The sequence below is a fragment of the Eleutherodactylus coqui genome, chromosome 6 (assembly GCF_035609145.1).
Source record: "Eleutherodactylus coqui strain aEleCoq1 chromosome 6, aEleCoq1.hap1, whole genome shotgun sequence".
In the NCBI taxonomy this organism is placed as follows: domain Eukaryota; kingdom Metazoa; phylum Chordata; class Amphibia; order Anura; family Eleutherodactylidae; genus Eleutherodactylus; species Eleutherodactylus coqui.
In genome coordinates, this window is record NC_089842.1 from 124642360 (window position 1) to 124668627 (window position 26268).

General features: G+C 46.2%; 1 protein-coding gene across 2 annotated transcripts; it reads right to left on the reverse strand.

Annotated features, from left to right (window-relative positions):
• Nucleotides 1-488: 488 nt before the first annotated feature.
• Nucleotides 489-24705, reverse strand: CCDC197 (coiled-coil domain containing 197). Of its 2 annotated transcripts, XM_066607511.1 has the most exons (10): nucleotides 24647-24705; nucleotides 24361-24488; nucleotides 16277-16322; nucleotides 15718-15894; nucleotides 15467-15624; nucleotides 15133-15215; nucleotides 13657-13829; nucleotides 8848-8958; nucleotides 5279-5395; nucleotides 489-2841 (listed from the first exon to the last, which is right to left on the reverse strand). In XM_066607511.1, the coding sequence occupies exons 2-10, from the start codon at nucleotides 24465-24467 to the stop codon at nucleotides 2656-2658; spliced, it is 1158 nt and encodes a 385-aa protein (XP_066463608.1). In that variant the 5' UTR covers nucleotides 24468-24488; nucleotides 24647-24705; the 3' UTR covers nucleotides 489-2655. The 2 variants fall into 2 exon arrangements, with proteins under 2 accessions (XP_066463608.1, XP_066463607.1); XM_066607510.1 differs by lacking the exon at nucleotides 24647-24705 and having other exon boundaries at nucleotides 24361-24539.
• Nucleotides 24706-26268: the final 1563 nt, after the last annotated feature.

Genomic DNA, 26268 nt, shown 5'->3' on the forward strand with positions numbered 1-26268 from the left:
TCTGGTTATGGAGTTATAATTTTATTTTTCATTCAATTACTAAGGTGTTTTTAGGTATAACTCTTAAAATAAATACCACAGCCTTTATTAATCAACATTTTGAGTATCGTTTCTTAATGTAAAATACTAGTTATTCAGTAAATGTTGTGGTTTAATGACAGCTGGGATCCCATGGGAAAGCAACCTGAAAGATATCCTTGCTGTATGTTCAGTAGGGCTTCCCTTCCCTCAGTGATCACATTGGCCAGTCAGCAGCGCCAGGATGGATCATCTGAAAAGCTTCACTACTCCCCTTATAACATTGGTGCATGTAGTCCTCCGTAACCCACAGCCAGGACCCATACACCCCGGTCAGGGCTCTGAGGTGCCATCCACTTATATAGTTCTGCTATGTAATCTTGTAGATACACTTATTTCATTAGTACAGAACTTCTTCAGGATTGGATTGGCTCGAACAGTTTTTAACAACTTCATATTACACCAAAATGTTTCCATATTTACCTTTTATTGCAATAGTGGGGAAAATGTTCCTAAGGACCCATTCACACAAAATAGCGTCAGCCGAAAATTGCGACCAGCTGAAGCATTGGATTTCAATGCATTCATTCAGATTCGTTTTCATGAGCATAAAATCGGCCGGTCGGAAGAGGTGGCACATGCGCTGCCGACGATTTTACATCTTGCCCTATCTTTTGGCCGCAATCAGCCGTCAGCTCTCATAGAAGTCTATATATGCCCAAACCCGGCCGTGTGAAAACGCGAGATCTAGCCACGACTTGGTAGCGGCTTTCTCTTGTTCATGCGATTTTCGGCCGCAAACTGCAACACCCATGTGAATAAAACCTAAGAAACCATCAGGCAATCTTCCAGTCCTTCCACCTATGGTTTGCACCTGCTTCCTTATTAGTTAACCTTTTACAAACCAAATTTTTTTTTTAACAAAAATGGCAAAATTTAGGAAACTAAAAAAAATTGAAAAGTAATTATCCCATTAGCATGCAAAAGGTTAATTATGTTTCCTGTTATTATTTATTAAATTCATCAACCTATAACTTAATTTGTATATTATAGAGGAGACGCTGCACCTAAACAGCTGCCTCCCATCAGCGTAAGGGCTTATTCAGACGGGCGTATATCGGTCGGGTTTTCACGCCCGGCTGATATACACTGCTCCTCTCTGCAAAGGGGAGGAGGCGGGCTGGGAGCTAGTGCACTGTGGCCCTGGCGTATACGTGCCGGGCCCATGGCGTCTGAATGGGCGCACAAATGTTAGATTTGTGCGCCTGCTCACAGGCTTTTATAGCGCCGGCAGGCGCATGTAAAAATGCCTGCGCTCGTGGGAAAGAGCCCTAAGGCTGGATTCACATGGGCGTCGGCGTATTTAAGTTCGCCCTCCGGCGTCGTAAAAACGTGTGAATGGGCGCCCAACCTAACGATTGTGCGCCCGTTTAGAAGGCCCTGGCCCGGCACATATATGCCAAGGCTGCCATGGCATTGGGCGGGGGAAGACAATTTAGCTCTGCTAAGGTGTCTCCTCCTTCCCTTCCCCTCGCTGTCTCTCGGCCAGGGGAGGAAGCGGGATAGGGTGGGAGCTAGTGCGCTAAGCTCCCACCCCCCTCTTCCCCCTTGTCGCAGCCAAAAATGGGAGGGCCGACAAGAGGGGGGGGGGAGCTTAGCTCCGCCCCCATCTTACTCCTTCCCATTACAAACAGTTGGCAAGGGGCGGAGAGGAGCAGGGAAGGGGGTGGAATTTTAGCAGTCACGCTGCTAAACTCCCTCCCACCTCCCTTCTCCAGCAGCTGTCATAGGCTCCCATAGGAGTCTATGAAGCCGCCGGCAGCGTAAAAGCGCCCGGCCGAAATGCACTATCTTGGCTGGCTGGGCACTTTTATGCCGCGGAAATATGCCCATGTACACTGATGCATTGTAAACCACAGGGGAAGTGTATATCGGCCGGGAGTGCAAAAGGGGGGCCAATATACACTCGTGTGAATCCAGCCTCGGGCCTCATTAACGCGATATTAATTCTACATTGTAAAAATTAGATGTACATTTCAATGGAAACCCACATCAGAAATCGGCATGGTTACAGCTCGTTTCTAACACGGATTTTCATTTGAGGATGCCGCTGATCAGCTCACGGATTACACCATCCAATGGGGCTATTAAGAGTGTGGATTTCCCTAGACGCATTCTGCATTGAATCTGCATCAACAATGGACAGGTCAGTTGTATTTTCTGGTGACATACATAGTTCACATGATTCCATTGAACTCAATAGGATTCTATGGTAAACCCCTCTGTGTGAACAGGGCCTAAATTGATTAGATTTTACAACATGTTAATTTTGTGGATTTTCACAGTGCCTTATTTTCACATCTTCAAAATGAGGGGGATAAAATAAAATCAGCGCCAAAAAATCTGCAAGCAACACATGTTGATTCTGACTAAGATCGGCAGCATTTTTCCGCTGCGGAGATTCTCAATGTGTAAAGATACCATAAAAGAATTTTAAATAGTCACACATCTACACATATACAACTATCTGGGGGGCTATATATGTACAGGAGGTTTAACCCCCAAGATGCAGGATGGTATTTGGTGCCACTTTAGTCTCCTGGGAGGTGATCACAGTTTCCGGCATCAGCACTGCAATCACACTTTTGATCCGGTGTTTGACGTGCGTCCCATGTTTTTATTTAGTTTTTTTTTGAGAGGTTCCTTGTTGCTTGCGGTCTTTTTCAGTTTTGTGCCATGTTCCTCCGTAATCGACAGAAGCTGCAGATCTTCATAGGGAGATTTTGCCAATTTTTCTATTTGCATTTTTTCCAGAATATATTCCTTGGAAGACACAAAAAAAACTGTTAGAGACCTGGGATGAATTGAATCGTAAGTAGTTACGTGACTGGTTGTGTAAAGGCCTTGATAAAGGCCTTTTTTGGGGCTGAAACGTTGCTCTTATGGAATTAATAAAGTTTTTTTACTTTTTAACCAAGAGACTACCATGTATGCTGACAGTGTCTACAATTTTCTCTGGCTGGATATTTCTGGTGACTGTGGGTTCAGGTCAACATTAAGTGGCTTTGCATGCAATCCGCCTCCTCCAATGTGGAGTATATTTTGAGTGCTGTGGCTTCTGCTTGTCTTGCAGCCCAGAATACCATCAGGCGGGGGAGAGAGTTTAGCTGTGCTAAACTCCTCCCCTTTCCATCTCCCTCTCCGCCCATTGCTAGCTGCTGGTAAGAGGAGAAGGTAGGATGGGGTGGGAGCTAGTGTGTTAAACTTCCGCCCCCTCTCCGCCCCTTGCCATCTGCCAGCAAGGAGAGGGGACGGGAGTTTGTGCGCTAATCTCCCACCCCATCCTGCCCTCTCCTTTTGCAGGCAGCCGGCAAGGGGCAGAGAGGGAGTTTCGCAGAGCCACTGCTAAACTTTTTCCCACCTCCCTTTTCTGGCGGCTGTCATCGGCTCCCATAGGAGTCTATGGGACCGACTGGCGTATTCCAGTCAAAAGATAGGTCCAGATTAGAGATGAGCGAACACGTTCGGCCCCGCCCCTTTTTCGCCCGAACACCGAACTTTGCGAACACTTCAGTGTTCGGGCGAAAAAGTTCGGGGGCCGCCGTGGCAGCACGGGGGGGGGTGCGGCGGGGAGAGGGAGAGAGAGAGGGCTCCCCTCTGTTCCCCGCTACTGCCGCCCGCGCCGCCGCGCATCTCCCCGCCCCCCGGCGGCACCCGGACCTTTACGCGCGAACACTGCAGTGTTCGGCAAAGCCGGTGTCCGGGTGCGGATGTGTCCGTAACGGACATGTTCGCTCATCTCTAGTCCAGATCTATCTTTTCCAGTCAGCGTAAAAGCGTTGGGCCTGAATGTGCTCCATATGCACTATCTTTTCCAGGTACCCAATTTTATGCTTAAAAAAAAAAATCGCCTCAGATGGTCACGATTTTTGGCCAGCGTTTTATCGCAGCACAATTGCCGCGATAAAATGCTCGTGTGAATAAAGCCTTAGATGCACAAAAAAAATTTGCAACTATAGCTGCTGAAAAATTGTATGAATGGACAACTTTTCCGTGCTAAAGTGCCAAGCTTCAGCTGCAATCTCTCCGTGCCAAATGGGAGGGATTGAAAATATGCGCTGCTAGAGAGAGATGAAAGGAAACCCCAGCGCTTCCCTTTATCTTCCCTTCATCTCCCTGGGGCTTCCCTTCAGCGTGGGGATGAAGCAAACCCCAGAGGAAATGAAGGGAATCCCCGTGGCTTCCCTTCATCCCCGCGAAGCTTCTCTGGCAGTTTCTCTGGCTTTAGTGGGGCAGCATAACTCACATTCTCTCTCTTTTTTTTCCAGCTCCCATCAGAGTCTATGGACACTTTTGTGTTTTGTGCACCAAAGATAGATCAAGACCTATATTTTTGCACAGCAGCTAAAATTCTTTCATCTGAACGTTTCCATATGAAACCATTGGTTCTAATAGTCGCTGTTTTGTTTTTTTCGTGCGTAAGCTAGCTGCACAAATACCCTTGCGTGAATGAGCCCTTAGCCATTTAAGAGCCTGGGAAAGTTGGATGAGAGCCATAACATCATCCATTACAGCTCCAGCCCTCCTGAATGAGTGATCTGCATGAGGGCTCTTTCACACGAGCATAGCGATTTTCGGTCAGCTGTCTCATAGCCAAAGCGCGACAGAAAATCAAGTGAACAAATCTGCCGTTTGTGCACCTGTTCAGATTGCCCGGGTCTGGCACATATACGCCAAGCCCAGATTGCCTTCAGGTGGGGGAGGACAGTTTACTCTGCTAAACTTCCTCCCCCTTTCTGCCCGCTTTTGGCACAGGAAGAGGGCGGGGTGGGTCAGGAGCTAGTGTGCCAAGCTCCCGCCCCCTCTCCGCCCCTTGTTGACTGCCAGCAATGGGAGAGGGTGGGACAGGGCGGGAGCTTAGCAACTAGCTCTCATCCACTTCCATTGCAAAAGGTCGGCAAGGAGGGAAGGGGATGGGAATTTAGCAGTCATGCTGCTAAACTCCCTCCCACCTCCCTTCACAGGCAGCTACCATAGGCTCCCATAGGAGTCTATGGAAGCCACCGCCATATTCCAGCTAGGAAGATAGTTGCAGGGCTATCTTTCCTGGCCGGTGTAAAAGCCACGGGAAAACACCCGTCTGAACTGACGCATTGTAAACCAATGCATCAGATGGGCAGCGTATATCGGCCTGGCGTAAAAGCGCAGTCGATATACGCTCGGATAAATGAAGCTTGAATATAAGAGATGTGAGATTTACCTTGATCATATCCAGTTTTTTTGTGAGCTCCACTTCAGCCAGTTGGCCATAATGTTTCATGTGACATTGTTCGGCCAGATTTATCACAGCCAGCAGTAAGCTGCCAATTTCCACGCTCTGCAGAAACGGAAAAGATTAGTGCAAACCTAAATCTCTGTAAATACTACATCTATCACAATGCACTGTGATAAGTCCCATACAGACACTAAACCAACAGGGGCAGCAAGAAAGTGTGAAGTCCTGCAGCCTGGGAGCTAACAGGAAACCAGTAGAAGTGCGGATACAGCTCTGGATGTGACTACAAATGATGCCCGACACTCGTGCCTGCTCATACTCACTCCCCTGCTGTTACACAGGAGCGAGTATCGCTGGCTTGCTCAGCAGGGGGCTGGGCCGGCTGGAGATTTCTCTCCTCGCTCTCCCCCGCCTCTCTCCATTCACTTAAAACAGCGGCCGTTAATGATGAACAAGAAGTGAACAAATTCTCATTCGTCGTTCAATCGGTGCACGCATTTACAGTAAATTTATCGGCCGGTGTAAAAGGGCCCTAAGACATAATCAGTCCAGGATAAATTACACAAAGCATTTACAAAGCCACTAGATAATGTATAAATAATCTCCCCCATGCTTTGCACTATAGCACTGCTCTATTAGGACACAGGTATGATTAGTGACTTTAGCTTAAATTTAAATAGGCACCGTACTTTCAACAAAGGAAGGGAAATCCAACACCAGGAGGCTAAAATCCAACTTTCTTTCTTTGAAATGTTCACCTGGATCTGTTTGTCTACTTACTTGTGAACATTTCAAAGAAAGAAAGTTGGATTTTAAGTTTGTGGCGCTGGATTTCCCTTTCTTGTATTCGCTGCTTCAGCGAGTGTTTAGTTTGTGCACCTTATCATTAGACATCAGGCCATGCTAATATGCACTATGATACTACTACCTCAGTCAGTATTTTACTTTCACAACTTTCGGAAAACTTTGCATAAATCAATAGTACAAGCGAATATAAGAAAGTTTGTAATACATCTTATGTGGGAGAGTGGCAACTGGCATGTCAGGTTTGTACCACTAGGGGGCAAGTTTTCAGGGAAATGTCCAGCAGGGAAAGGGTTTTCCTGTATTCTGGGCTGTTGGTGAGTTGATTAGCAGTCAGGGGGAGGACTCAATAAGGGCTAAGGGCTCACACATGTGTATGTCACCCGCGTTTACGCGTGTATTATGCTAAATGCCCATTTATTTCTATTAGGCCACTCACATTTGGGCTTTTCTGTACGGGTGTGAAAAAAACTGCAGCTTGGCCTATTTTGGTGCGTATTATGCACCAATATAGGCCATGGGCATTTTATATATGCATCAAATATGCATGTACATGTGTAGTGGCCCAGAGTTAACTGAGCCTCTCCATAAGTATGAATTTGTTTCTCTCTTGCAATGGTATTGTCAGTGTCTTCAATTTCTGTACATTTGTGATGTGTATTGCAGCCCTGCAGCATTAAATGGGTTAATGTCTGGGTTATGTCTGGAAGATGTATCTTGTTGTATGTCACGTGATCATGTTTTATATATGTGTATGCAAGGTGTAGTGCAATGGTCTTCTTGCAAAAGTCAGTCTATGTAAGAGAGTCATGGAGGGAACTTTGTCTGGTGAAGAGAGAGGGTGAGAGGAGCCGCCATGCAGCCCTGAGTGCTACTTCCAAAATGTGAGTGTTGACCGGTAGAGAGCTGGAGAGAGAAAGAATGTAGTCGGGAACAGAACCCCACAGATAACTAGGACTGTGGACTCATCTGTCATCCTGTAAATCCTCCCTGTCACACCACTATTGTGTCTGCACCAGTGTCCTGCTGGCATATGTAAAGTTTTGGAATGTAATCTTTATTTGGAGTAAATGAGCTCTACCGACCATTCCTGGTCTTGCTCATAAAGTTATCTCTGTGTGTGAACTACTTATTTCCAACTTCTGGATTCACCGCAGAGGACGGAACGGTGGCGTCATGAGTGACAAGGACTTAAGGTAAACCGCAAACTAGATTTTTCCCGTGTGACTCCCCCAGCAGTAACTTGTTCGGGTCCCGTGCTACCTCCAGGGGAGAAGAGCGTAGAGCCCTGTGATAAGGCTTCAATCTACCCCGCTATGTCCTTGGCTGTGGGTCCACTCCTCGGATGCTGCACATGTGTTTTTGCGACGCGTGAAAAATATGTGCATAATGTGATTGTTCTCAGTAAGAGAAACCACATAAGCTTGTAGATTTGATGCCTTTTAACCCTTTCCAATCCACTGTCTGACGTCTAAAGACATTCTGATTGAAGGCTGTACAGCTCCGATTACGGAAGACGTCCAGCAGGGTATTCTTACTGTATATTACTGGCCGCTCTGTTGTCGGGGGCCTCTCCAGCACGTCCCATACAGCAGTACTGGCTGTAGCCAGCAGATGGCGCCATTGTATAATGGCAGAAAGAGAAACCCCCCTAGGGAACCCTGAACCAAAAATTGGATTGCAAAGGGTTAATGGCTAACAAAAATACATGATGTAATAGCGAGCTTGCAAGCCTCTTGGGCTCTTCCTCAGGCTACATGAGCGCATGTGTTTATACGTTCGTCCATACGCACCGTATAATCGTATGAATGAATTTTTGACCCGATCGGTTCTGATCTTAGTTGGTGCATTTAGAGTCATTCACACAGGATGCTGCTGTGTGAACGTAAAAAAAATATAGGGTAACTCCCTCCCTTTTTTCCTGCTTCCATAGAAGTCTATGGGAGCTTGCTGCGTAACATGGTAAAAGATAGGGCAAGACCTATCTTTTCACGTGACATATAAAATATACTGCCAAAAAAGATCGAGTAGGTATAATTTTTTTTTTCTGCGCAAATATTTTACACGGAAAAAACATGTTCATCTTTTTAAAAAAAGCCATTGAAATCCAATGCTTCGCATGGTTCCGTTTTATTTGCGACTTTTTACATGCCGAAATGCCCATGGTCGTTTGAATAAGCCCTAAAGGTGCATTCACATGGGCGGAATTATTCCGCAAAACACAGCGCAGTTGCAGTTTTAGCTAAATAATGCTGATTTTGTTGATTTTTAATTGCAGGATGCATTTTGCAGAATTTCGTGCATTTTCCAACTGTAGACTTTAATTCCGGAATTGTATCTCCTGTATATTAGAAATCTGCAACAACAATTCTAAAGATGTCATTTGTTCCGCGGTGGTAACATTTTATGCTGCGGAAAAGAGATGTGCGGATTTGAATTAAAGACATGCGGATTTCGAATGATTTCAAGCCCCATAGGGTTACATGGCGGCTGCAGAATGATTCCGCTAAGCCTTCCCGAAAGGACTCCAGCCTGGGAAGACTAACCGCCAGAGCAAAGACCTTTGGGAGCCATTTAGCAATTGCACATTAAGGTAAAGAAAGACGCACCTTGTTATGAGAGTGGGTTTTGGGGGTGTAGGCAGTGGGCCTTACCTCCTGGTCTAGCTAGGAAGACTACTAAGCTGCACTTGGTACATTATTCAGTTCCAACTACAGCTCGATGCTTCGTGAAGCTCTGACCACACTCACCTGGTTCCGAAACTGACTCTTCTCCAAGTTAAAAGTCATTTCCAGCTGTTTATTTCTCTCCCAGAGTCGGTCGTATTCCAGTTGCAGCTGAGAAAGTTCACTGGTCATGGTCTAAGGGACAGAGAGACATGTGACGTGACGCCATGCATGAGGGGAATACAATTTACAGGAAAGATCAATCCTGGTCAAACAAGATAATTATAGTAAATGGGAAGATATACAGGTGCAACTCCATCCAAATTCTATCCATACGTCCAGGTTATACAGCATCCACTAGATGCAAATTCAAGACGATGATCCCTTGCTACACTAAGTCCCATTTATGGTCTTCATAGTCTATGATAGTTTCCTACTTATGGTAATGTTTGGTACAACTTTCTAGAAAGTGTATCTGTCAAACACTTAGATACAGAAGAGAGATTGTGTATGCATAAGGATGTGAGTCCAATGTAGACACAGGACTGTACATGACAGTACCCCAATAATAAGGATGTCCTACAATGTTGGATAGATCCATCTTGAAAGTGGATCTAACAGACTAAGGCTTTATTCCCACGAGTGCATATATGGCACGTTTTCACGCCCGGGCGTATATATGCTACCCATGCAAAGCATTGGTTTGCAATGCATTCGTTCACATGGGCGATTATACGGTGCGTAAATATGCCGGCAGCGTGAAAAAAGGAACATATATCCGGCGGGCACATGTACGCTCAGCCAAAACATAGTTCTGGAACTATGTTTGGGCACATATTTGCAGCGGGTTCTATAGACTCTTTTGGGAGCAGGGAAAGAGAAGGGAGGGGGAGGCATTTTTGCAGTGTCCAACAGGTGCCTCCATATAGGCACTGGAAGGCATCCTGAGGATTTTGGCAGAGCGAAGGTTTTCCAGGGTGCGGCATATTTTTTCCCTAAAAATGGCGCTCCTGGTCGTGTGAATGGACGAGAAAACGCTGGCCGTGATCGCAGAAAAACACCCATTCAGGCATTTATAGGGATCAGGCTTGAAAACGTAAAAAGGCCATCGCTGTATATCCGCTCGTGTGAAAGAGCCCTTAGATGGTTATGAATGTACAAAGATAGTGATACATAACAATAAGGGAATTTTACAATGTTGGATACACTCTTCTAGATGGCGTATCTAATATATACTTAGATAACAACTGAGGAGATGTAATAAAATAAATCCTACTTCGCTGGTACTTAGTCCCAACACGAATTGCACATGCGGTCCCTGGTTACTCTAAAGATTGCTTCAGAGGTTGTTCTTCCCCTGGAGACACGCTCCATATATGGTGGTCCTGCCCCAGGGTCAAAAGATTTTGGATTAGAACATACTCCCTTATTTATTCTGAAACGTATCATAACCTGCGCAAAAATCCCTGGGAGGCCCTGTTGAACAAAAAGATCAAGGATATATCCCCAAACTCTAGAAAATTGATTTCTTTCCTCTTCTTAGCCACAAAACAAACCATAGCCCATTCCTGGCGTAAAGCTTCCCTAGATTTTTCCGAAGTTAAACGCTGCATGAATTGGTACCTGATAAACGAAAGGCTAACCTCGATAGCAGAAGATAAAAATGACAAATTTCTTAATATATGGACCCCATGGATAAATTATGCCCTCCCTACGGCGGGGATGAACCTACTGACCTAAACATGATTTCTTGGTACCTTCGCCCCTACAGGCGGCAGTCCTGAGAGAGAGGAAATACCCCCCCACCCCCCACCATCCCACCCTCCCCCTCTCCCCCACCCCCAACATACTATTTGGCCCTGGCCAGGCCATTGTTACTCATTGCATATTATTTTTTCGGAAATCTGCATTGACAGTTGTGATTTAAAATAACAATTGTTTGCTATCATCTTAGTACACACCCATTTGGAAGATACAAGGTTTGTTATCACTCTGTTGCATCAAGACTGGAAATCTTTCCATACTGCTGTACCCTTGTATGTAAGCTTAATTGAAAACTCAATAAATATTATTGTAAAAATAATTATGTGAAAGGATGGTAGACAAATGTGGACACAGGACTATATATCACAGATAAGGAAATGCTGTTAGGTTCCATCCACAATGTGTATGTAATTTATATTTATCAGTATAACAGAAACTATATATTATTTATTACTGATTTTGACTCATTTTTCTCAGCAGATCAAAATTTTAGGATGCCAAATTCCACCAAGCAACAATTTAGCTCTACTGCTAATGTCCCAACTTACACATAGATTTGTCCTTTTTGAATCCCAAAAGTCAACCCTGTCCCCTGAAAACCGAAACTGCAGGAAAACACGAGTAACGGAGGGTCTGCGTTGGATCAGGATAGCAATACAATTTCCCAAGCATTTGTCATGGTGGATTCAACCAGAACTTCCCTTGCTAGGACATCAGCCTATCCCACACTGGTATTCCCGCTGGCGACATTCATTGGCAGTATTCACCGGATGGTTCACATTGCTTATTGCATCGGTGCATCAGATCAGTGTTGCAGATCTCTGACACTTTTACAGTCCACCATTGTTTTCTTTGTGGCTGTTTTATAATTCAGTTATTTTAGTTCACAATCATCTATTGTTCAGCGAGGGGTTGAATCTGAACGAGCGCCCATAATCCTTTAATTATGTCACTGCTGGTACAAGATCCGAGATTGCTCAACTCTCCGGGCAAAACTCCACCACAAAAGGAGCGATGCTCTGAGGAGATCACATTCAAAAGTGCAACACGAAACCAACAACATGTTATCCATCACATAAAGTGCTTGTCTGCCAAGCTTGCACTCTAATTCCTGACTTCTTAAGAATAAATTAAAGAAGGTTGCTCTATTCTATAGAATGTATGTCCCCCTGCCCTGACCAGATTCCTGCAGCTTTGAAGCTGTGTTATGGACATCTTACCCTATGCAGCACACAGTGCAAAGAAATTATACCATGATAGTTGTTCATTGAGGACTGGCAACTCGCAGGGCTTCTGGAAATACAAACTCTCCACTTCTCTAGTACTATGGTCGCCAGAATTCTTGACAGCCTGTGTCTTGTCAATGGATCAATAATACACTCCTACAGGCTCTACTACAAGCCACATACATTTCATTACATATCTTAGCTTATATACTGACCTGAGTTACATCCTGTTTTATAATCCAGAGCTGCGCTCACAATGCTGTAAGTGCCATAACTATAGTCATACATTACATTACTTGTACTGATCCTGAGTTACATCCTGCATTATACTCCAGAGCTGTACTCACTATTCTGCTGGTGGAGTCACTGTGTACATACATTACATTACTTATCCTGTACTGATCCTGAGTTACATCCTGTATTATACTCCAGAGCTGTACTCACTATTCTGCTGGTGGAGTCACTGTGTACATACATTACATTACTTATCCTGTACTGATCCTGAGTTACATCCTGTATTATACTTCAGAGCTGCACTCAGTATTCTGCTGGTGCAGTCAGTGTGTACATACATTACATTATATATTCTATACTGATTCACATGTGAAATTTCCCAGCATTTACTGCTTGCTCAGTGCCTGCCCAGAGCTAGATCATGTAATATGCAGTCTGGAAAGTGGTTTTTCACATCAAGTGCTGAAGAGACATTTGATAAAGAAAAAACTAACTGCTTCTGTTTTCCCTTCCCTCATCCCACTGGCTCATAGGAGCTCTGCTAACCCATTAGGGTGGTGTCTTTCGACAAGATTAATGACTGATTATTGAGTGGAGCTCAGGAGTATAATACAGACTAGAGCTCAGTAACAGGTACCCCAAATCAAGTAAGAATATGTGAATATAATACATAGTCGAGACACGTTATTATGACCACTAGGTCATGGAGAGCACCTAGATGGACTAGGAGTGACTCAATACAGTTCAACAAGGTGCTGGTAGGTTGTCTCTGGTATCTGGAGCCATGCTGATTGCAGTACACCCCACAGTTGCTGGAGGATGTGTGGGGGAAGGATCCACGGAGCGAACATGATGATCAAGGTGGTCCTACAGATGTTCAATTGGCTTCAAATCTAGGGAACTAGGGGGCCAGGGAAATACTTGGAAGTCTTAGTCGTGCTCTTCCAACCACTGCTGGACATATCTAGCTGTGTGGCATGTCGTATTGTCTTACTGGAAGATCCCTTCTGCCCTGGGGAAGACTAATAGCATGTATGGGTGTTATTCTGAAACGGTCATGCAAAGTGAAGCCTTTTCTTCCAATAAACCCTCGTTAGCTTAGGTGCAGTGATCATCCATCTGCTTTGGAGCTCCATACGCAGTAGAGTTCACGGAACTGTTTTAGACACGTCTGGTAGGCCCCTGGTTCATTTTCATGGTTCACTGCTCTACTGTAGTGTATCCATTGGCCCTCATGCACCTTCGTAACAGACACCGCTGACATCAATGGCAAGAGGTGCTCCGCAATTTCCAATGGTGCTATTTGTCCACTCATGATGCACCTTCACCACAGCAGCAAGAAAACCTTCACAAACTACGCTATTTGGGACATACCACCACCCTTGGCCTGAAAGCGAATAATCATCCATTTTTACTACACTGATAAAACGTTTCTTTTACCCATGACAACCAGTGATATTTGAGCAGACAGCCTATCACACACCTTACATACCCACCAAGCCAACCTACGACATGTCACTTCCTTCAAGGGCTACAAGCTGCCAAAGTTCAAAGTAGGAGGTGGTCATAATAATGTGACTCAACTGTACATATATGTAGTGTTATATACACAGTTTTCTACATGTTATTTGTGTATATACATGGAATCAGGGTACAGAGCTTTATTTACCAGCTTCACGGTGTCATGTTGTCTCTTCAGAGCTTCCAGTCTGTGCTGTGAATTCTCCTGGTTATCCGCAAGAACTGTCAGATTGTTCACCAAATTCTCATTGGTAAGAGAGAGAGTTTCATAGCGTCTGATAATGGCCTTCATAGGGGAATCTACACCATATTCTAGATAATCTACAATAGAATGAGAAACAGGTTGGTACTATTGGTGTACATATGGATAACTCCATGCTTAGTATACATTGGAAACGTATCTACATACATACACTGATCATCCATAACAATATAATCTCTGACAGGTGAAGTCAATAAAATTGATTATTTTGTGACTATGGCACCTGGGCAGCAAGTGAACAGCCACTCCTTGAAGATGATGAGTTGGAAGGACGAAAATTGGGCAAGTCTAAGGATCTAAGTAACTTTTATAAAGGCCACAATTATGATGTCTAGATGATTGGGTGAGAGCATCTCCAAAACAGCAGGTCATGTGGGGTGTTCCTGGGATGCAGTGGTTAGTACCTACCAAAAACTGTCCAAGAAAAAGACAACCTGTGAATAGAGTCATCAACACCCAAGACTCATTAATGTGCATGGGAGCAAAGGCTAGCCCATCTGGTCCAATCCACAAAAAGCTACTCTCTTAAGCAAACCTCTGAAAAGTCACTGCTGACTATGATAGAAAGATGTCAGAACACACAGAGCATTACATCTTGCTGTGTATGGGACTAACCAGTCAGGGCAATCATGCTGATAGAGCCTGCAATAGGCATGTGAGCATCTGAACTGTGCCATGGTGCAATAAAAGTAGATGGTCTGGTCTGATAAATCATGTTTTCTTCTACATTATGTGAACGGTCAGATATGTTATTTACCTGGGGAAGAGATGGTACCATGCTGCACCATGGGAAGAAGGCAAGTCGGTGGAGGCAGCGTGATGCTCTGGACAAATTTCTACTGGGACAGCTTGGGTCCTGGCATTCATGTAATATTACTCTGACACATATGACCTACCTAAACATTGTACAGGACAAGTACATCCCTTCATGGCAATAGCAGTAGCCTCATTCAGCAAGGTAATTATGCCCTCACACAATGCAAAAATTGTTTAGTAGCTTATGAGTAAGGCTTCTAGTTGAAACGTTTAGCCTGTGACAGCTGTACTCTGAATGGACATGTATGCTATTCATCAATAAAGTATAGATGGATTTCAGACAGTGAGCTGACCACAGTTATCTTGTGTGGTTAGGGCACATAAGGGATGGCACCCATGGGGTCAGTATACATTGGATAAACCACTTAATGGGTGGTAAATACTGGACTTTCATAAACTGATTAAATAAAACATTGAGTCATATACATTCTGTAGGCCAATCAGTGGATGGATACATTGGGAAGTGTGAAATCAGTATATAGAGATTTAACCAAACTGATATGTGGTTACTGGTATATTCCAATATGAAAGGCCCCAGTTACTCACTATCTGGGACCTTCTCCACCATTTTCAATAAGAAATCCTCATAGATTTTGTGTGTGTTCACTCTTTCATGCAGCTTCTTCTGTCTGTGAATGGGATGAAGGAAAGAGTCAGTACATATTCAATGATCCTGGAATTGTCTCCAGCACAGAGCAATGCTACAGCTCTAATCCGGCAGGGGACATTAGAGGTTACTGAAATGTAAAGCTACAAGAAGTAATATATTGTAACCAGACAAGTCACATAGACTTTGCATTAGTGTAAGGAAGGGGATAAGGTGTATATAGCCCAAGCAAAGCTCCAAGGTGCTGCAGAAGACACTACTGGAACCCTCTACCTCTTCCTCTTGTCTTCCAGCTGGGTTGCCAGCTCTTCGATCTCGGTCTGACGAAGCTCATTTTGTCGTGACTCTGTCTGGTATTTTGCTATTGCCCGTCTTCTCTTGGCTTCACTATCCTTCAGGAACCGCTCAAATTTTACCGCTTTTTCTGAGTACTGCGGACAAAGAAGACAAATTATTAATGTTACCAGGAAATATTTGGGGGTCTCTTCTCATACTGGAACAGAAGCTTCCTCTGTTCTTCTCACCTCTTTCTGTCTCAGTGCAAACTCCTCCTTCCGCTCTTCGAGGCAGTGCATGCGTTCACTATACTCCTCTTGTTTGTGAACCAGCTCTTGGCTTACGCGGTCGTACTCCACCTCCTTTTTCAAAACCAACGTCTTCTGTAAAGTGTTTTTACTGGTGTCCAGTATCTTACCAGCAGCCTTGAGACATCAGAGAACAGACATGTTAGTTAATGTTTCATAATGAAAAGTTCTGCAACGCTCTAAAATGTACAATTGTTACACTATGCCTATGTTATATATGGCTAGGTCATGTGATGCAGGCATCCAATGAGACTGCTGCCCAATGCCCATATGCAACATGGCGGACACATTTGGTGACATCCACAATCGCCCTGGCTGCTGACTGGCTGCACGCTGACCTCTGCAGCAGGCATTATGGAAAATTCAATTGATCCACGATTTTCGGGGAAAAAAAAAAGTTCGTACTTACCCAATTCGATTCTGCTAAAATCGGGGTGATTTTGTTCCCGGACAATCAAAATGAACAACACTAATTACAGCAAGCAAACCTGTAACACACCTCCTTTACGACTGGGATCTGGGTGACATCTTCTTCCTCATCATCCCTGAAAAACAAAGTTACAGCTTTACTGAAAAGCGGATTTACTTTCTGCTCCCTATAGAGATCTCACACTGGGACATTTCAAGTCTCTTTTCTTTACACTGACAGGGAACAATGCCAGCTGAGCTCAGATCACAAAAACAACTTGGTGACATTTATGGCAGGCTGGCCTGAGCTACCCCTGTACCATGCACAGCGATCCAAATCATACAACTGCTGGAGATGTAGCCTGATTCTACACAACAAGGTCAGTCTGACACAGAGTCATGGCCATAACATAGGCCAAAAGATGAGCATGTTATACCAGCATGACTCATATCACTATATTTGTATACAGGATGATATATACCTTATGGTCCATTTTTTTACCAGCTGTACATATATAATTACTGTATATACTGAACATAAGATGCCCAGGTTATATCAGCATTGTCCATATCACTATATACAAGTTGTATAACATAAATCAGCTTTTTGTATATAATTATATACATGTCCAGATTATACCAGAATGGTCCATATCACCATATACAGAAGATGTATAACATATACCAGCTGAACGTATATAACTATACACAGAAGATGCCCCATGTTATACCAGCATGGTCCATATCACTATATACAGGAAATGTATAACTTATATCAGCTATGCAAATATAATATTATATACCATAAGTTGTCCAAGTTCTACCAGCATGGTCCATATTACAATATAAACGAAGATGTGTAACTTATACCAGCTGTACACGTCATTATATCTAGAATATGCCCAGGTTACACCAACTTATACCAGATGTACATATTTAATTATACACATGATGCCCATGTTACACCAAAATCATCCATACCACTACATACAAGAAGACATATAAGTCATAGCCGCTGTGCATATATATTTATTTATAGAAGACGCCTAGGTTATATCAGCATGTTCCATATCACTATATACAGGAGATGTATAACTTATACCAGCTGTACATATATATTTATATACAGGATATATCCAGGTTATATCAGCATTAGAGATGAGCGAACGTACTCGTCCGAGCTTGATATTCGTGCGAATATTAGGGTGTTCGGCATGCTCGTTACTCGTAACGAGCACCACGCGGTGTTCCGGTTACTTTCAGTTTCCTCTCTGAGACGTTAGCGCGCTTTTCTGGCCAATTGAAAGACAGGGAAGGCATTACAACTTCCCCCTGTGACGTTCAAGCCCTATACCACCCCCCTGCTGTGAGTGGCTGGGGCGATCAGATGTCACCCGAGTATAAAAATCGGCCCCTCCCGCGGCTCGCCACACATGCCTTGTGACTTAGCTGAGGGAAAGTGCTGCTGCTGGTGCTGCTGTAGGGAGAGCGTTAGGAGTCAGTGTAGGCTTCAATAACCCCAACGGCCCTTCTCAGGGCCACATCTACTAGTGTGCAGTACTGTGTTAGCACAGTATTTTTTTTTTTTTTGTCCAAAATTGGATCTGCAGAGCATTGCGCCCTGCAATAGGGACAGAAGTGGGGGTTAGGCAGGGAGAGTGTTAGGAGTTAGTGTAGGCTTCAAGAACCCCAACGGTCCTTTCTAGGGCCACTTCTATCCGTGTGCAGTACTGTCCAGGCTGCTGTTAGCAGTGTTGCATATTTTTTTTTCTTCTCAAAACCGGCTGTGCAGAGCATTGCACCCGGCATTAATACTACAGGGATAGAATTGTGTAGGCAGGGCCAGAAGACATTTATTATTCATTGAATACACGCAGTGGGGTCTTCCCTTTGCTAAAAAGGAAAAGAAATTATATTTTGCCTGCCTGTGTCAGTCCTAAGGTCTGCGTGTACGTGTGTGCTGCGTGTACAACGTACAAAAATCAGACGCAACCAGCTACGCTTTACTGCAGCCTAGCGCCATTGTCTTTCCTGACTGGCAAATACCTGCTCTGCTAGAGTTAATAACTCTGCTACACTATACTTGTGTGACACTTTTTGAGGGCCACACCACCTATATTAAACTTCTTGTTCATTGAATATACGCAGTGGGGTCTTCCCTAAGCTAAAAAGGAAAAGAAATTATATTTTGCCTGCCTGTGTCAGTCCTAAGGTCTGCGTGTACGTGTGTGCTGCGTGTACAACGTACAAAAATCAGACGCAACCAGCTACGCTTTACTGCAGCCTAGCGCCATTGTCTTTCCTGACTGGCAAATACCTGCTCTGCTAGAGTTAATAACTCTGCTACACTATACTTGTGTGACACTTTTTGAGGGCCACACCACAGATATTAAACTTCTTGTTCATTGAATATACGCAGTGGGTGCTTCCCTAAGCTAAAAAGGAAAAGAAATTATATTTTGCCTGCCTGTGTCAGTCCTAAGGTCTGCGTGTACGTGTGTGCTGCGTGGACAACGTACAAAAATCAGACGCAACCAGCTACGGTTTACTGCAGGCTTGCGCCATTGTCTTTCCTGACTGGCAAATACCTGCTCTGCCAGAGTTAATAACTCTGCTACACTAAAGTTGTGTGACACTTTTTGAGGGCCACACCACAGATATTAAACTTCTTGTTTTTCATTGAATACACGCAGTGGGGTCTTCCCTTTGCAAAAAAGCGAAAACATTATATTTGGCCTGCAGGCTTGCGCCAATTTATTTCCTGCCTGGGAAATCAAATCACTGGTAATACAGCGTGCTGAGGGGTAGGGGTAGGCCTAGAGGACGTGGACGCGGCCGAGGACGCGGAGGGCCAAGTCAGGGTGTGGGCACAGGCCGAGCTCCTGATCCATGTGTGTCGCAGCCGACTGCTGCGCGATTAGGAGAGAGGCACGTTTCTGGCGTCCCCACATTCATCGCCCAATTAATGGGTCCACGCGGGAGACCTTTATTAGAAAATGAGCAGTGAGCAGGTCCTGTCCTGGATGGCAGAAAGTGCTTCGAGCAAGCTATCATCCACCCACAGTTCTGCACCGTCCAGTGCTGCAAATCCGAATCCTCTGTCTGCTGCTCCTCCTTCCTCCCAGCCTCCTCACTCCACTACAATGACACCTGCTCAGGAGCGGGAACACTCCCAGGAACTGTTCTCGGGCCCCTGCTTAGATTGGGCAGCAGCGGTTCCTCTCCCACCAGAGGAGTTTATCGTCACTGATGCCCAACCATTCGAAAGTTCCCGGGGTCCGGGGGAAGAGGCTGGGGACTTCCGCCAACTGTCTCAAGAACTTTCTGTGGGTGAGGAGGACGATGACGATGAGACACAGTTGTCTTGCAGTGAGGTAGTAGTAAGGGCAGTAAGTCCAAGGGAGCAGCGCACAGAGGATTCGGAGGAAGAGCAGCAGGACGATGAGGTGACTGACCCCACCTGGTGTGCAACGCCTACTCAGGACAGGTCTTCAGAGGGGGAGGCAAGGGCATCAGCAGGGCAGGTTGCAAGAGGCAGTGCAGTGGACAGGGGTAGAGGCAGGGCCAGACCGAATAATCCACCAAGTGTTTCCCAAAGCACACCCTCGCGCCATGCCACCCTGCAGAGGCCGAGGTGCTCTAAGGTCTGGCAGTTTTTCACAGAGACGCCTGACGAACAGTGGTGTGCAACCTTTGTCGCGCCAAGATCAGCCGGGGAGCCACCACCAACAGCCTCACCACCACCAGCATGCGCAGACATATGATGGCCAAGCACCCCACAAGGTGGGACGAAGGCCGTTCACCGCCTCCGGTTTGCACCGCTGCCTCTCCCCCTGTGCCCCAACCTGCCACTGAGATCCAACCTCCCTCTCAGGACACAGGCACAACCGTCTCATGGCTTGCACCCACAGCCTCACCTCCGCTGTCCTCGGCCCCATCCACCAATTTCTCGCACCGCACAGTCCAGCCGTCGCTAGAGCAAGTGTTGGAGCGCAAGCGCAAGTACGCCACCACGCACCCGCACGCTCAATCGTTAACCGTCCACATAGCCAAATTTATCAGCCTTGAGATGCTGCCGTATAGGGTTGTGGAAACGGGGTCCTTCAAAGCTATGATGGCGGCGGCGGCCCCGCGCTACTCTGTTCCCAGTCGCCACTACTTTTCCCGATGTGCCGTCCCAGCCCTGCACGACCACGTCTCCCGCAACATTGTACGCGCCCTCACCAATGCGGTTAGTGGCAAGGTCCACTTAACTACGGACACGTGGACAAGCACAGGCGGGCAGGGCCACTACATCTCCCTGACGGCACATTGGGTGAATTTAGTGGAGGCTGGGACAGAGTCAGAGCCTGGGACCGCTCACGTCCTACCCACCCCCAGAATTGCGGGTCACAGCTCGGTGGTGGTATCTGCGGCGGTGTATGCTTCTTCCACTAAAGCACCCTCCTCCTCCTCAACCTCTGTCTCGCAATCTAGATGTGTCAGCAGCAGCAGGACGTCGCCAGCAGTCGGTGTCGCGCGGCGTGGCAGCACAGCGGTGGGCAAGCGTCAGCAGGCCGTGCTGAAACTACTCAGCTTAGGAGATAGGAGGCACACGGCCCACGAACTGCTGCAGGGTCTGACAGAGCAGACCGACCGTTGGCTTGCGCCGCTGAGCCTCCAACCGGGCATGGTCGTGTGTGACAACGGCCGTAACCTGGTGGCGGCTCTGCAGCTCGGCAGCCTCACGCACGTGCCATGCCTGGCCCACGTCTTTAATTTGGTGGTTCAGCGCTTTCTGAAAAGCTACCCATGCTTGTCAGACCTGCTCGTAAAGGTGCGCCGGCTCTGCGCACATTTCCGCAAGTCCCACACGGACGCTGCCACCCTGCGCACCCTGCAACATCGCTTTAATCTGCCAGTGCACCGACTGCTGTGCGACGTGCCCACACGGTGGAACTCTACGCTCCACATGTTGGCTAGGCTCTATGAGCAGCGTAGAGCTATAGTGGAATACCAACTCCAACATGGGCGGCGCAGTGGGAGTCAGCCTCCTCAATTCTTTTCAGAAGAGTGGGCCTGGTTGGCAGACATCTGCCAGGTCCTTCGAAACTTTGATCAGTCTACCCAGGTGGTGAGCGGCGATGCTGCAATCATTAGCGTCACCATTCCTCTGCTATGCATCTTGAGAAGTTCCCTGCAAACCATAAAGGCAGCCGCTTTGCGCTCGGAAACAGAGCCGGGGGAAGACAGTATGTCGCTGGATAGTCAGAGCACCCTCCTGTCTATATCTCAGCGCGTTCAGGAGGAGGAGGATGAGGAGGATGAGGAGGAGGGGGAAGAGACAGCTTGGCCCACTGCTGACGGTACCCATGCTGGTTGCCTGTCATCATTTCAGCGTGTATGGCCTGAGGAGGAGGAGGAGGAGGAGGAGGATCCTGAAAGTGATCTTCCTAGTGCGGACAGCCATGTGTTGCGTACAGGTACCCTGGCACACATGGCTGACTTCATGTTAGGATGCCTTTCTCGTGACCCTCGCATTCAACGCATTCTGGCCACTACGGATTACTGGGTGTACACACTGCTCGACCCACGCTATAAGGAGAACCTTCCCAGTCTCATTCCCGAAGAGGAAAGGGGTTCGAGAGTGTTGCTATACCACAGGACCCTGGCGGACAAGCTGATGGTAAAATTCCCATCCGACAGCGCTAGTGGCAGAAGGCGCAGTTCCGAGGGCCATGTAGCAGGGGAGGTGCGTAGATCGAGCAGCATGTACAGCCCAGACAGTGCAACAGTCTTTAAGGGCCTGGCCAGCTTTATGGCTCCCCAGCAAGACTGTGTCACCGCTCCCCAGTCAAGGCTGAGTCGGCGGGAGCACTGTAAAAGGATGGTGAGGGAGTACGTAGCCGATCGCACGACCATCCTCGGTGACGCCTCTGCCCCCTACAACTACTGGGTGTCGAAGCTGGACACGTGGCCTGAACTAGCGCTGTATGCCCTGGAGGTGCTTGCTTGTCCTGCGGCTAGCGTCTTGTCAGAGAGTGTGTTTAGTGCGGCTGGGGGAATCATCACAGATAAGCGTACCCGCCTGTCAACCGACAGTGCCGACAGGCTAACACTCATCAAGATGAACAAAGCCTGGATTTCCCCAGACTTCTCTTCTCCACCAGCGGACAGCAGCGATACGTAAGCAATACGTAGGCTGCACCCGCGGATGGAAGCTACGCTCTCTCTCACCATCCAAAACGGGGACATTTCTGCTTCATCAATCTGTGTCTAATATTCCTCCTCCTGCTCCTGCTCCTCCTCCTGAAACCTCACGTAATCACGCTGAACGGGCAATTTTTCTTAGGGCCACAAGGCTCACTCATAATTTTTCTAAACAATTTTTAGATGTTTCAATGCTCTTAAAAGCGTTGGAACTTTAACTTGAACCAATTTTTCGTTAAACTGTGCTGCCTCCAGGCCTAGTTACCACTTAAGCCACATTAACCAAAGCGATTAATGGGTTTCACCTGCCCTCTTGGTTGACCATGGCCAATTTTTTTCAGGTACATTAGTACTGTTGATACAGCAATTTTTGTGGGCCCTCGCCTACAGTGTAATCAAATAAATTTTTAGCCCACGTGCATTAAGCACGACATTACTACCTCAGCTGTGTTGGGCAATGCAATGGGATATTTCTATGTACCGCCGGTGGCTTCCTGGCACCCACCCATGCTGTAGGTGCACACGGAGTTTTTACTACATCTGTACACTTGAAAAGAACCCCAGTCTGACTGGGGCATGCAGTGTGGGCCGAAGCCCACCTGCATTAAGCACGACATTACTACCTCAGCTGTGTTGGGCAATGCAATGGGATATTTCTATGTACCGCCGGTGGGTTCCAGGGAGCCACCATGCTGTAGGTGCACACGGAGTTTTTACTACATCTGTACACTTGAAAAGAACCCCAGTCTGACTGGGGCATGCAGTGTGGGCCGAAGCCCACCTGCATTAAGCACGACATTACTACCTCAGCTGTGTTGGGCAATGCAATGGGATATTTCTATGTACCGCCGGTGGGTTCCAGGGAGCCACCCATGCTGTGGGTCCACAGGGAATTATAAATGCATCTGTGTCCACTTGTAAAGAACCCCAGTCTGACTGGGGCATGCAGAGACACCTTGACAGAATGAATAGTGTGTGACACATAGGTTCCCCATTGCTATGCCCACGTGTGCAGCTCCTGATGGCGGTGGCACAGGATTCTATTTCTCATTGCTTCTGTACAGCATTGTGGGCTATCGCCCCGCCCCTTTTAAAGAGGGTCGTTGCCTAGCCGTGCCAACCTCTGCAGTGTGTGCCTGCGGTTCCTCCTCATGGCAGACGCACTTCTAAATAGACATGAGGGTGGTGAGGCATTAGGGCAGCTGAAGGCTGCGCAGGGACACTTTGGTGTGCGCTGTTGGGGGGAGGGGGGGCGGTTGGGCAGCATGTAACCCAGGAGAAGTGGCAGCGGAGTGTCATGCAGGCAGTGATTGTGCTTTGTTGGAGGTAGTGTGGTGCTTAGCTAAGGTATGCCATGCTAATGAGGGCTTTTCAGAAGTAAAAGTTTTTGGGAGGAGGGGGGGGGCCACTCTTGCCGCTATTGTGGCTTAATAGTGGGACCTGTGAACTTGAGATGCAGCCCAACATGTAGCCCCTCGCCTGCCCTATCCGTTGCTGTGTCGTTCCCATCACTTTCTTGAATTGCCCAGATTTTCACACAAGGAAACCTTAGCGAGCATCGGCGAAATACAAAAATGCTCGGGTCGCCCATTGACTTCAATGGGGTTCGTTACTCGAAACGAACCCTCGAGCATCGCGAAAAGTTCGTCCCGAATAACGAACACCCGAACATTTTGGTGCTCGCTCATCTCTAATCAGCATGTTTCATATCACTATATACAGGAGATGTATAACTTATACCAGCTGTACATGTATAATTATATATAGAAGATGCACAGGGTATAGCAGCATGCTCCATATCACTATATACATATATCATTATATACCAGAATGGTCCAGATCTCTACATACAAGAAGTTGTCTAACTTAGACCAGCTGTACATATACAATTATAGGCATATACCAGCAGATGCTCTTTGGGCTTCTGGTCACATAATTAATCCATACAACAAGCCTGTGCAAAGTGCAGTCAGGTCACATTCTCACCTGCCCTCCTCCAACTGAGTGACAAACACGTTCCTCTTCCTAATCTCCAGGTTGAGTTCATATTTTAGTGGGTCCCTGTGGGGCAGCAGCTGCTCCCCGTCCGTCATTGTGAAGTTTTTGAAGAAAAACTAAAAGATAAGAAGCTCACAAGTTACATTGTATCCTGCGTGAATACAAGATCTGGTCAGCGTTCTATCACCATAGCAACTGCCTATCAATCACATACTCCGCCCACATCCTGGGACTGTAGAGCTGTGGTTATAGGAGCAGGGGACTGTTTACTTACCAGGGAGGGTTAATTCCAACTTCTCTAGTAACCAGGAGTCTTGTACACAGAGAAGAGAGACCCATCTGTCTGCAAAAGGAAATACGTCTATACTATAACACACTGACCCATTTCCTCAAAATAGCCTTTCATATGGATTCCACACCGCAACACTTGGTAAATTGCGCACCAAAATCAGCAGCAGTACCTGGATTTTGATGTGGAACTGCCTGCAATGCCACATGAAACTCTGCAGATAGAAGATGTCCACATGGTGGAATTCAATGCAGAATTTTAAATGTTGAATTCCACCTCAAAAAACGTGTTGAAATCCGCATTTTTCTGCTGTTGTTCTTGGCAAGGATCTGCATGAAGAATTTGCTCTGTTAATAGGCAAAATCCATGTGTGGAATTTCAACACAGTAAATCACGTTTTGATGTGGTTTTTGAGGTGGAATTCACCACTGAAAATTCTGCTGCGAATTCCGCAGTGTGAACATACCCTTAGATTCACAGAATTCCCCAGCAGCAACTTTAGTTGCACCTGGCAGTGCATCCTGGTGAAATAATTCCGTCCATGTGAAAGCACCTAAATGTGTATGGCGGGGGTCGTAACTAAAGGCTCAGGGGCCCAAGTGCAAAAGTTCTGCTTGGGCCCCCCTTCACCTGTACCCCTAGCGGTACATCGGTCGGTGCTAATAAACTTCAGGAGATGTCAGGAGAAAGAAAGATTGGGGACATTGCATTTCAGCACCTGATCTATTGTTCCATGAAAGGTCTCCAGAACTCTCAGCTAAGCCAGGTATTCATGTGTATGGGATGTCGGGGAAGCAGTGGTCAGCCGACAGGTGTGTCTTGGTTTTTTCAACCCCACTATTATGTAACTCACTCCATAAATTGCGCATAATGAATGAGGAGACTGAATGGTCACTTGAACTGATGTAACACATGGAAAGATTCTTTTAAAGTGATTCTCCTTTTACAAAAAAAATGAAGTTATAGAGGAGTTCTCATTCTATTGTCCCAGAGAAAGCTGCTTCCATGAAGTGACATAGTGAAGTAGATCAGTAAGGTAACCAAATCCCCACCAGCTCAAGTCACAGACTGATGACTTATTAAAGAGATGACATGTTCATGGATCTTTCTCCAGGGAAAACCATAGAAATTGAATCAGATGACATTATCAACTGCTGTAGAAAATAATCAGCTTGGTTGTTAAATCTTATACTCACCTTCAATCACCATATTACAGATCACATATAGAATAATCTACTGAAACAGTTAAGTCACTGTGTACTGACCCTGATTTGCATCTTGTATTATACTCCAGAGCTGCACTCACTATTCTGCTGGTGGAGTCACTGTGTACATACATTACATTCCTTATCCTGTACTGATTCATGGCATGATTAAGGGCAAAAACACATGGGCGCATACGCTAATGAGCTTGTCGCTATAGAACATAACAGTGCATAAACCAGGGTTTTTGTTTTTTTACAGAATATTCAAACTCTACACTAGATGGCGCGAGTTTAAATACAAAACAGGAAGATAAGTCCAGCCCTATCTTTTCTTGCACGTAGTATTAATGCACGAGAATCCCGATAGTGAAAAGCAAACCATTAAAATCAAAGGTTTATTTT

Excerpts from the sequence above, each read along its gene's own strand:
- CCDC197 (XM_066607511.1), bottom strand. The coding sequence starts at position 24,467 with ATGACGGACGGGGAGCAGCTGCTGCCCCACAGGGACCCACTAAAATAT. Across the intron at positions 15,625-15,717 it reads TTGCACTGAGACAGAAAGAG|TACTCAGAAAAAGCGGTAAA; the intron begins GTGAGAAGAACA and ends CTTTGTCCGCAG. Across the intron at positions 15,216-15,466 it reads CTGGAAGACAAGAGGAAGAG|ACAGAAGAAGCTGCATGAAA; the intron begins GTAGAGGGTTCC and ends TCCCATTCACAG.